At 41.4% G+C, this 12,503-nt stretch overlaps 1 protein-coding gene across 3 annotated transcripts in view; it reads right to left on the bottom strand.

The window, feature by feature from the left end:
• Positions 1 to 12,503, bottom strand: part of MALT1 (MALT1 paracaspase) — a 63,395-nt gene that overhangs the window by 24,288 nt on the left and 26,604 nt on the right. For 2 of the 3 annotated variants that reach the window (XR_003963932.1, XM_030292349.1), the window contains exons 4-9: positions 11,802 to 11,961; positions 9,106 to 9,284; positions 8,338 to 8,434; positions 7,795 to 7,824; positions 4,788 to 4,814; positions 2,911 to 2,943 (exon numbers count right to left, since the gene is read on the bottom strand). Coding sequence is in view for 2 of the 3 variants with exons in the window: in XM_030292349.1 (XP_030148209.1) it covers positions 2,911 to 2,943; positions 4,788 to 4,814; positions 7,795 to 7,824; positions 8,338 to 8,434; positions 9,106 to 9,284; positions 11,802 to 11,961 (526 nt within the window). In the remaining variant the exon portion in view is untranslated. The remainder of the gene's footprint in view (positions 1 to 2,910; positions 2,944 to 4,787; positions 4,815 to 7,794; positions 7,825 to 8,337; positions 8,435 to 9,105; positions 9,285 to 11,801; positions 11,962 to 12,503) is intronic. The other variant, XM_030292350.1, reaches the window with a different exon arrangement.

Below are 12,503 nucleotides of genomic sequence, written 5' to 3' on the forward strand. Positions count from 1 at the left end.
AACTGAGCACGTGTTTGCCAATGTCAATTCCTTATTCATTGGTTTTGTTACTTAGAAAGAACACCTGGTACAGTTTTCAGAGGGCCAGGGTTCAACAACTTGAGAACTCTGTGGCTTAAAATCTATGTATCAATAATTGACCACAGCTCTTTAAACAATTTTCCCCGATGGTAAGTTTTTAACAGCCAATTCCTAAAATGTCGCAGGGCATTTTCTCGAGTTTAATGGTAATAAAGAGGATGGGTAAGTAAATCTTACCTTGCCCGATCTACTCGTGAATGACAGGTGAACTGGGGTGTATTTGGGATGAGAAGCAGACCGCAGTGGTCAACAGAGAGATGACAGAGACCCGTTCCGGGAATTGGTCGTAGGAAGGAAAAGGAAAAGCCAGACTTCAGAGATATGACAGAGCAAGAAGCGGTAAAATGCAAAGCTGGGGAGAGAAGAGTGAGGAATCAAAGACAATTTCAAAATAGCAACTACATAAGCAATTCATGATGGTTTTCAAGTGATAAAAATAAATGGAAGAAATCTTCTGAAGAAAAACATTTACTGTAAGAGCCACCCACAATTTCTTGAACACAAACCATTTATTGGAAAAAGGAAACATAAATGCCAGTTGATTAAACAATAGAATAATAAAACCACTTCAGAAAGGTATTTTAACTACGTGATCCCAGGCATCTTCCAAAGCTTAACGCAATATATTCTTTAAAAAGCGACACAATGTTATAGCATTCGTTCCACATCTAATTATTCTAATAGTGTGTTACTCATCTCATCCAAAATAAATAATATTCAGGAGCCCCTGGAAAAAAACTTGACATAGATTAAGTGCTATTAAAAAAACAAAACAAAACAAAACAAAACACAAAACACAAACCTTTGGCTACCAAAAATGGAGTACTAGCCCCAAATCTGACAGAATCTTTTCATCTCTATGTCCCTCAAAATAAAGTCCAAGTTCCTTAGTCCATGCCTACCTTTACAGATGTGGTAGAAGAGAACCTCTGAGCAGCCACCCCATCCTTGCCCTCAGCAAGGCTCCGACCCCCGAATCTGGGCTGCCCTGTGATTCTCTTTGAACAACATAATTTGGCGAGACGATCGCCAGTTCTGGGTCTAAGCCTTAGGGAGTCCTGACGACTCCCGCTTTTGAGACCCAGCCACAATGTAAAGAAATTTAGCTAGGGGCGCCTGGGTGGCTCAGTCGGTTAAGCGTCCGACTTCAGCTCAGGTCACGATCTCGCGGTCCGTGAGTTCGAGCCCCGCATCAGGCTCTGGGCTGACGGCTCAGAGCCTGGAGCCTGTTTCCGATTCTGTGTCTCCCTCTCTCTCTGCCCCTCCCCCGTTCATGCTCTGTCTCTGTCTCAAAAATAAATAAACATTAAAAAAAAAATAAAAAAAAAAAAAAAGAAATTTAGCAACATGGCAAGACCAAATGGGGAAGGAGGGGAGGAGGACAGAGAAAGGGGGAGACAGTGAAGCAGGCCCGAGGCTGTACAACAGGAAAACGGGGGGCACAAGCACTCTGCCAAGGGGCGGCCGCTATTCAGCCGTAGCTACCGGTCAAAAGCTACCACTTTTCAAAAGAACCTAGAAATCTAGATTTTTATATAGTATCTGATTAGTGACAAATGATTCTAATGGTTAAAAAATACTCTATGGGCCCCCGCTCCCTCCAAAGGTTACCCAGTTTGTGCCGTTTTCTCTGTGGCCTTTGGCAATCTCTTGCGGGCTACCCCTCGGTTTGAATTTCCACCTCTACTCTGATGATGCTCCTGTGTCTCTAATCCTGGCCTTCCCTTACAGCTCCAGATCCATACATACAACTGGCTGCCACCAGCTGCCGCTGCCGTGTGTCTTCACCTAATGTGATGCAAATACCTCAGACGGGTTAGGTCTCCAACGGATAGTCACCTATCCCCTGAATCTTGCTTTTCATTCTGTGTCCTCTAACTCAGTGGGTTGTATCGCTGCCCACCTAGTGGTCCAAGCAGGAATCCGAGCAAGCATGGTGACGCCTGTCTACTTTTTATGCCCTACAGCAAGGTGATAAGAACAGCTTACTGATTCTATCGCCTCAAGATCTCTTGAGTCTGCTTCGTCTCCTGCGTTCTCACTGGTACTATCTTGGTTCAGATTCTCGTGATTTCTTATCTAGACTACTGACTACTGCAAAGGTCTCTTAACTTTCCTCCTAACCAAAAAAAGCAAAAAAAAAAAAAAAAAAAAAAAGAAAAGAAAAAAAACCCCAAGAACATCACTGCCCTCCAGTTTACTTTCTATGCCTGTACAAGACTGGCCTTTAAGAGAGACAACTCTCAGCCCTCTTCCAACAAGTGTCCTTCCAACGGCTTGCGAGACAAACAGCGCTCCTCAAGGTCTGGTGTCTTCCGACATCTCCCCCGCTTTCTCTTTGTGCTCTAGGGGACTGTGTGTTGTTGGCTGTCCCCAGAATACAACACATTGGCTCACTGTCTACAACTGTGTGCTTACGAAACTCTGTTCCGTCTGGCAGGTCTTTCTCTCCTTTAAAACGTAAAGCTGCTATCGCAACCTCTCCGCTGCTTCTCCAACCTCCAACCCCACCAAGCGATCGTATTAGTATTCATCACTTCTCTGTAACACGTACAAGTTTCTTGTTTACCTACTTGTTTGTCTGCATGTTGCCAAAACAAAGAAATCCCCCCAGAGAAGCTGGCTAGGCCCCAGAAACTGAATTCATAATCTCTTTAAGCCCCATGTGCCGTAATTTCTTTTAGCAATATCCAAAATAAAACATCTGGTCTCGACGTCATTTAAGTATTTGGAACAGCTGCCAAATTAAAATGTCTCGAATCCCTTCGTGATCACCATAAAAGCGCTGCAAAGTTGTATTTTGGCCAAGCGTTTTAAAGCTCTACTCACCCAAAGGCTGATCACCCGTTTGCTCTTCATGGTCTACAAAAAGATAAAAATGCAAGAAAGATAGGATGTTATTGTCGGTGATACAAGTATCTGCAGGGTTAAAGATACACGGAACCAATGAGCAGCAGGATCGGCAGCAGCAAAGGACAGAATGTGGTTCCTAACGGCTAACCAATAATTTTAAGATTTTCAGACTCTTGATAAACATACCTGGATGGGCAGAGTTAGACTCGGGACAGGGGACTATTTTCGGAAATTCAGCACCACGGCTGGGGGTAGTGATCTTTAACAGGCCGCGTAGAAACCAGTCTGAAGACGGCGGGTGGTGGCACCAGGCACCGGCAGAAGGGCCGAACGGTTTCTGAACGTCTGCCGGATCCTGTTCTGCGTGCTTTAAACGTAACGGATTCAAATAAACCTCAACTCGTCTCCGAGGTGTATCTTTCCACCATCACATAAATAAGGAATCCGAGCACAGAGAGATGAAGCAGCTGGCTCAAAGCAACTGAGCCAGTCAGCCTCGTTCCATAGTCCGTGCTTTCCGCCATCTGTATACCTAGAGCCAAATACCTCCCACGCCCAGGACCACGGGGGAGAAGCCACAGGGAAAGATGGAGTGGAGTCAGCGATGTGTCCACCACAACACAGGGTAACTCTGCGTTTTTAACAGCACATATAAAACGCCGGAGCCTGTTACAAGTTTTTAAACGTTCTCTTTTTCAAAGCCTCACTTTGGGGGGCATCTTTTGATTCTTGAGGAATCAGGATACAATGAAAGAGGGGGCCAAGAAAATCTCCGAGGCTTAGCGGCGGTTTCTCATAAAAGTTTTCCCGAAGTAACTTTTCACAGTGTTCACTGAACGGCAAGAAATAAGAGGCCAATTTAGGAAAAGGCCTAATTCTGTGTGGGTCTGGAGTCTGAAGCACAGTCCCACGAGACTCCTCAGCAGGACAGCACCCCCATAAGGGACGCGACCCGGTCTGTCTAATTTGCATCTGCGTAGGGGGCACAGCCCCGTCACTGCTCACAATGGCAGACGCTGACTAGTCAAATATGGGCACGAAACTAAGCAGGCTAGTTATGGTGCTAAAATAATGAGAAATGACCTGCCGAGAAGTAAGAGGGATCGCTGTAAATATTCAATGATGTAGTTGCCTCCTTCAACTGTTTGTGTAAGGTTTCATTTCCAGATACTTTCACAGGCTCCATCACTGCCTTTCAGGATTTCAGGCCCATGCTGACGTCCCCTGTCTTGACGCGGTCCTCAGCATTACTATGTGTGTCACCACAGCTAAGGCTTTCCCGTCAGCTTCGCTTGTTCGGACATCTGATCTGGTCAGAAGTGGCCAGGGTGACGGAAACTTCTGCTGTCAGTCTCTTCACGGTCAACGACCGGCTGTATCTCTGTACAGCACCAGTGATCCTCTCTTGCTTCAGAGAAAGACAAGCCACCCGACTAGCTCAGGTGTGTTCTATGATTGAGCAACTCTGAACTAGGTCCCAGGAGTCTGGCAAGTTCGGAAACGTTACCCCCGTCATTCTTTCAAAGACCGTTTCTTGCCTTTCAAATTAAAGATCACGCACTTCCCCCTGTAACTGCCTTTTTAGGCCACAGAGTCATGTACACAATGATAAAAATACACATTGATATTTTCTGTGGCTGCAGCATGCTTCTGTCTGTACAGTCTTGTAATCTAGAATATTTTCAATACTTCCGCTTGCATGAAATTATACTTCATAGAAGTACCAATTTCAATCCTCCACTGTATTACTTTAGTAAAGAAAAAAGTTTAGTAGTACCACTGTGGCCAAAGAATATCTACGGTACCTTTAAGTTGTAACATTCAAGTTAACATTTTGCATTTATATTACTCACCAGGGCATCCGAGATTATTTAATTCATCTAAAATGAAGTAAGAGAAAATAGATTAGTTTTAAATAATCACACTGCCCACGTGGCACAAACAGTCAGACCAATCAAAGAGGTAGGTTTCAAGCTATTCAGGCATGTTCAGTTTAGAACTTTCCAAACACCTTCCAAGAGGAGGCGCGCAAGCAGTGAACACGGAGAAAGGCTGCTGGGGTCAGCGAGGACTTCAAAGTCATGACTGTGCTCCCTGAATGGCAAAAAGCTGAACAGACTCCTTCATGATGTGTTCAGAGTTTAGCTATTCTGGCCTTTGGGACAAAAAAGAGTCAAGGGATAGGTCTGTGGCCTCAACTGTAAACTTCCTGAAACCAAGAAACAATCTCAAATGATTTTTTCTTTTTTAAAAAACTCTTACTTGTCCAACAGTTTGAGGTTTACAGAACTGATGTGAAGAGAGTAAAGAGAGTTCCTGTAAACACCAGTTTCCCTATTTTAACGTCTTGTGTTTAGTAAGGTGTATCTGTCACAACTAACGAACCACTAATATTCTCTCTCTCTCTCTCTCTCTCTCTCTCTCTCTCTCTCTCTCTCTCTTTTTTTTCCAGGACCCCATTCAGGACACCACATTACATTTTCTGATGCCCCTCTGGGTTCTTTGTTGTGGCAGTTCCTGAGCCTTTCCTTGATTCGATGGCCTTGACAGTTGTGAAGATTACTGGTGAGGTGCTTTGTAGCATCTCTCTCAGTTTGAATTAGTTGATGCTTTTCTCATGGTTAGACCAATGTAATGTGTTTTGGAGGTACAGTAGTTTCAGATTAACCTGCACTCTCTGCCTAAAGGACAGATACAATCATCTAAGCAAATACCCATGACATTATAGCCATCTGTTTCTCCTTTGTAAATCTTATGAAGATGCCAATTAACAGGAACAATAAACTATAAATGTTACATTGTTCATAAGATGTCATGAAGGAACTTATTCTTCTCTGTGGTGTAAAATCAACTAAAGATTATCATCAATAATCACTACATCAATTGTACAGAGCTCTCTACAATTTCTCTTGCTTCTCTTACAGACGTCATTCATTTCTAGTTACTTGGGTCAGCACCTTGTTCTTCCATCCCCTCTTCACTTTACATTTGTAATACATTTAGATTCTTTGGTTACATTCTGCATTCCATCCAGGGATTCCCCCTCCTCTGGCCTCCTACTAAATGGTTTTAAAAACTTGCATGCAAGTATTCACCATTACGATGAGCATACAGAATAGTTTCACTGCCCTAAAGAAAATCCTGAGCTTTGGGGCGCCTGGGTGGCTCAGTCGATTAAGTGTCCGACTTTGGCTCAGATCATGATCTCATGTTTCGTGAGTCTGAGCCCCGGGTCGGGCTCTGTGCTGACAGCTCGGAGCCTGGAGCCTGCTTTGGATTCTGCGTCTCCCTCTCTCTCTGCCCCGGACTCATGCTCTGTCTCTGTCTCTCAAAAATAAATGTTGAAAAAAAAAAAAAATCCCAAGCTTCACCTATTCAATCCCCACTTTTGTCCTGATTAAGTACCTTTAACAAAATTCATAAAATGAAGTAAGTAACATCATATTCTGCAGGCTTAAAAAACCAAAAAAGATACGAAGTGGGACACTGTTAATGGTATGTGTCAATCTGCCAATTAGAAAACATCTCAGCTTTTACGCTCTTTGAGAAAGAAAAGTTGGATCTAATTTCTCCATTGGAAATTCCTGAAGTAGTTGCATAGTTGGATCTTCATCTCCAAGCGTGCTGAGAGGATTTGTGTGAAAATCAGAATTTAATAATGTTTGCCATTGTGAAAACCACAGAGAATCATACAGGCACCCCATAGCAGCACCCCAGCAGGACGGTGATTTCCATGCATTGCCCTAAAGCCAAACAGCAGTGCTAGTGTGTATGTTAGTTGTTAGAGATACCCAACGTTAGGAAGGTGGAGAAAATCATGCAACCAGGCAAAAAAGGAGTAAGAGAAGGAGGACGAGTTTGTTAGGATTTCTTCACAGAACTTCTCTCATGTAAGGCCCCTGTGGACAACAGGACTGGGATCCCTTTATGCTAGAGAGTTCTTGGTCAAAAGTATGCTTTGGGACAAGACCAGTAATTACAGCACTTCAATGTGACACCACAGAGAAATGAAAGACAAGGAAAATCCAGGAACCAAAAGATTTAACATCATTTTTTTTTTCTTTTTTTACTTTACCCACGTGGAGCCCAAGGTTAAGTAAAAGTGTAAAGCAGGAATTGAAAAAATACTTTGCTATCTACAAATCGAATTTCGTGAAACAATGTGATATACTAAGGGAAGGAGGAAACTTAAGTATTACAATTTACTCATTAGAACTTATACGCAATGCTTCACAGAATTAAAACAACTTAAAAGCTTATGTTGAATTCTTGTCCGGTTCTCTTTATACACTATGACAAAGATGACACAGTGGATTCATCTATAGACTTGTAGCTTCAAAAATGGATCTTCATTCGTAAAATTGTTTACATTGAAACAAATATCAGATACCGGACAAAACATGTGCTCCACAAGAAACTGCCTGTCCTGAAACTCTCACGGGAAACTCTCGCGGAAAGCACGTTTGCATCAGAGCAGCACGCAACCGTTGCTAAAAGGATGGCTGCGATCATCCAAATGGCTATCCATGATAGTACAGCCATCCGTCTCTTTAACAGACTCTATAGGTAAAACTTAACATTAAGAATTAACTGCAAGTATTTCCTATTCAGAAGATGTGCAGTAACGCTACGGTATGCGATAGAAGGTCAACTGGAAATTAGTCACGTGTGTCCATTTGACAGTGTCGCTGGCAATTTACGAACCTTAACACTGAGATACAGTATCGTTCAGCGAAATCTCTTTCTTATAGCTAGTATTTTTTCCATCGCTGCACTCAGCAGGCTAGACAGAGCACTCCACCGCTCCCCAGAGGAACCAGCATGCAGGGTATTCGGGTTCAAACCAAAGGATTACGCTACCTTCAGTGCACTCCACTGCATCTGTTCTTCCTTGTTCCAGAGAAAACAAATGTGAATACAGTGTAATTCATGCTCTCAGGAAGGGCAGGTAAACAGAGAAATAAATATCATACAAATATGTTGGCAAACCAACATGTGCATCGACATCTCCTACTGTGGACGACCTCACTATAAATGCAGTAAGCCTGAACAGAACAACTCCCAGATTACGAACTTCATAATGTGGATTGTTGGTTGGTAATCATTCTTTCCTTTCTAGGTCTGTAGCGCTCCGTTTTAAAAAGACGTGCTATTGAAACTCTTTGCCCACTTAAATCAAGATTTTGATAACTAAAGTTTTTAAAGAATACTTTTTCCCCACAAACGTTTATGATTGTGAAGTAGGTATTCTCTCGCATTTCTATATAAACAACGTAACTCCTGAGACTTAACACACCATTAAAAGGAATGAGGTAAAAAGTAGAATTTCCGGGGCTTACATGTTTCACTTTAAATAATTTGTATTGTACTCCATTCGTGAGAACACTGAGTAAGACTGCTTACCTATGATGATTTCTACCTTCTTGCTATCTTGACTGTCTCGATCGTTATATACGTGACACCAGTAGGTCCCTTGGTGTTCCAGATCCACATAAGGCACCTATTATCAATATCAGAACACACACACATTTCCTTCTCAATTTTAATCTAAATTGGTTTGGAGAAAAAGTTACTTTGAAGTCAGGAAAAAACTTATAAGATCTCAGAGGACTTTAGATATTCTTACATCATTTCCATTTATTAGGTTAAATATTAGCAGGCCAATATTAGTGACTCTAATAATGGTGAGTCAGAAGCAATACTATCTGACATTTTAGTATAAGCCCTTAGATGTGGGCTAGTGTTATGTTCCAGTACTTTTCAAAATATAAGAATCAGGGGGCGCCTGGGTGGCTCAGTCAGTTAAGCGGCTGACTTTGACTCAGGTCATGATCTCACGGTCCGTGAGTTCGAGCCCCGCGTCGGGCTCTGTGCTGACAGCTCAGAGCCTGAAGCCTGTTTCAGATTCTGTGTCTCCCTCTCTCTGACCCTCCCCCGTTCATGCTCTGTCTCTCTCTGTCTCAAAAATAAATAAACATTAAAAAAAAAATTTTTTAATAAAAAAAAAATATAAGAATCAGTTAATATTGAACAACAAGGGACTTGAAAAGAAAACAAGGAAAACGTGAAAACTCCCCAAAGGATATGAATTTTAATGTCTGTCTTGATTTTTAATTATACTATTTATTTTCTATATCAACACACAAAATACGCAAATAACCAACTTCCTACCATGTATAGCTTTTTTGTCTCATGTATTAATGGTGACTCATTTTTGAACCACTGGTAGTGAGGAATAGGGCTTCCAACAGCAACACACTGTAAAAGCAACGTGCTGCCAGGCATCAGCTTTTGGGACCTTGGTTCAACGCAGATTTGCAACTTGGATTCAGAGATGCCATCCAAACTCCCTGAAATTAAAAGAAAAATATCACTGAACATAAATAAAATCTCTAGGTTAAGAATACTTTTTTCCTTTTAACTGAAAAAAAAAAAAAAAGTGTTTTCAAGTTAATTTTTTTGTAACCCTTACTAGCCTCTCCCCAAACTCTGTTTCATAAAACTGTGGCACTTCTAGAAATACTAAGAGATGTTCTGTGGATAAAAGGATGCTGTAGAGGGGCGCCGGGGTGGCTCAGCGGGTTGAGCGCCCAACTCTTGGTTTCAGGTTCAGGTCATGACCTCACAGTTTGTGAGTTTGAGTCCCGCATCGGGCTCTGTACTGACACTGCGAAGCCTGCTTGGGATTCTCTGTTCCTCTCTCTCTGCCCCTCCCCTGCTCTCTCTCGGTCTCCCTCTCAAAAATGAATAAAAACTTTTTATTTTTTATTTTTTATTTTTAAAAATTTTTTTTTTAACGTTTATTTTATTTTTGAGACAGAGACAGAGCATGAATGGGGGAGGGGCAGAGAGAGAGGGAGACACAGAATCGGAAGCAGGCTCCAGGCTCCGAGCCATCAGCCCAGAGCCCGACGCGGGGCTCGAACTCACGGACCGCGAGATCGTGACCTGGCTGAAGTCGGACGCTCAACCGACTGAGCCACCCAGGCGCCCCAAAAACTTTTTAAAAAACTAGAAAAAACAGGATGCTGTAGACAAGTAAGTTTGGAAAATTCTGGGTTAAATACAGTTACACAGATTTTTTTATTGCAGGACTTCTCAGAGCTTTAATCATTAGTAAGCTTTGTGTATTCAAGAAGGGAAAATCGTTCAAGCGGTTTTCACATGTGTTTGGCCACAGGATCTTTTTGGTGGGGGCAAATGACTTATTAACACCTTGAGTGATATTCATATTTCAAACAGAAAGTGCTACATTCTACTGTTTAGCTTATTAAAAGGAGGGGTTTTGTTATCAGCATGGAATAAATATGAATGGACTATCACCAGCATTTCTTCCTGAGGTAGACACTAGAGAGCGTTATTTATTGAACGCTCGTGTTGCTCTAAGGTCCTCGAGGAATGAGGTCTTACCAGTGTTAACACAGCCCCAAGTCTCTGTCCTGAAAGTTGGTGTCTCACACACGGCAGGTGATCAGTCTTTGCTGAACAAATAGGATTTCATGTACTTTATTTTTTTCATTTTTCTAAAACAGTTTAATTCAAAAAAGGTGAGGACCCTGACAAAATCAGGGGGAGGGGCGGAACCCAAAAAAGCACACCGTGGGAGTCTACTGGCTGGGTCACAAACACCGCCATCGAGAAAGATATTTAGGTTTAATACAAATTTGATACAAAGAAAATGGGAAAAAATACCTCTATATGCTAAAAGCAATTAGGCTTCACAAATAAGGCCAGCGAGGCTATTTTATTTTTTTGACACCTTAATTCACCAGTGTTCTTTCTCTTATTTTCTTTTATACTCTCTTTTTAGTTCTTCTCTAATATGGGGAACTGGCTGGAAACTCTACAGTTCACATCCTCTTATCAACAAAGAGAAAGTAAACAGGACTAAAATGTACAAAAGAATGTACTGGGATGATATCATATCATTAACTTTCTCATATACACATATCACCTTTTACTCTGTTCAATGCTTTTTGTTCTACACAACACACACAGTGTAACAGACAGCATGGCCAGCGTCTGGCTTTCCATCACACTGCCTTTGTCTCATGCTTACGTAAGAATGTAAAATCCCACCATGTAAATCATACATACATGCTTCATGCTAGACTCAAATGTCCTCTGCATGCAGAGGATTTCACTTATAAACATATTAAAGTTCATTACGTGCACAGAAATATTCAAGAAAGACAAAAATAGTTCTCTTCATCATGACTATTTTTAGACATTGTTTATTCAGGTATAGGAAAAGCTACATTGAGACAGAATGGAAGACAGAAACAAAGTCTGTTTCCCACCTATTCTTTTTGTCTGGCAAAACGACAAAGAATATGGTTCTTGACTGTGTGAATAAGAAAAATAACATCTGACGGCGACTCTTTAGAACAGACTGAGTTTTTAAATCAATACCAGTTACTGGACTAAGTAGATAGATGACAAGGACTAGAAAAACAGTCTGATTGAAACACTTTACTGCAGTGAACGATACGCGCCCTTTCATGTCAACATTGACTCTAGAGGTTTTATTCCACAACACAGTATGTTCAGAGTAATACGAGTGTTTGGGAGAAAAATATACAGTGGAGAAAGAAAGAGAAGAAGTTCCCAGAGGTCAGCACCAGGGCCAGTCTGAGGTTCCAGGTCATCTTAAGGCATCTACATATACGTATATATGCGTATACATATCAACCTTCACCGAGAAGGAATCAAAGCACAGGAGATAAAAATCTTAGCAACTGGTGATCTTCTATTGGTGATAAGTACACGTGTGAGCTTCCGGTACTATTTTTGATGCTATGAAATTAAACATCTGAAATAAAGGAAGGCGATTCCCATTCCAGTATTCAATTTAATTTATCACTTACCCTGGAGGTTTCCTGTTACTTCTGTGACATCACAAACATCCAGCTGTGACCACTGGCTGAATTCAAAGGTGAAATTGTTATTAACTCGACAGACGTAAAAGCCTGCATCTTTTACGTGCACGGTGTTAAAAATTAGTTCTGATGCATTTCCGTTTGGAATCTGTGAAAGAATCAGTAAGAGAATGTAAATGAATGACTCATCAAAACACGCCTTATAAAGTGTGCTGTGTAAAAAACGTGTTGATTTCCTCGGAGCTTTGAAAAGCGTATCTTTTCTCAAGTCCTGAAATATTTTTTACTTAAAAAAAAAAAAAACAACCAAGCAACATTTTGAGTAATTTAAGATTAAAGTCTTAGAAATCCACACTCTTTTACAAATGCATTAACCAGAGTTAAGCTCTCTCCCATAGTTCTTCCCCAAACAGAAAATCGTCTATTTTGTCATTTAAAACTGTTCAAATCATCAGTATTCAAAGAAATCTACAATGGCAAATGTATAAGTAACACAGAAAGTTAGGCCTGGCTATTAATTTCAGTTATGGCCAAATTAGCTGCGAATACACATAAGCAAGTTTTTTGTTTGTTTTTTTTTTTACCTTGAGACCCTATTTTTTCATCTGCAAAATTCCGTAAGAGGACAGACTCCTTAACTACTACACTTCTTTCAGGGTCTGGGCGGAGAAGGGCTATGGAAAGTGTGTC

This window comes from Lynx canadensis, chromosome D3 (assembly GCF_007474595.2).
Source record: "Lynx canadensis isolate LIC74 chromosome D3, mLynCan4.pri.v2, whole genome shotgun sequence".
Lineage (NCBI taxonomy): Eukaryota > Metazoa > Chordata > Mammalia > Carnivora > Felidae > Lynx > Lynx canadensis.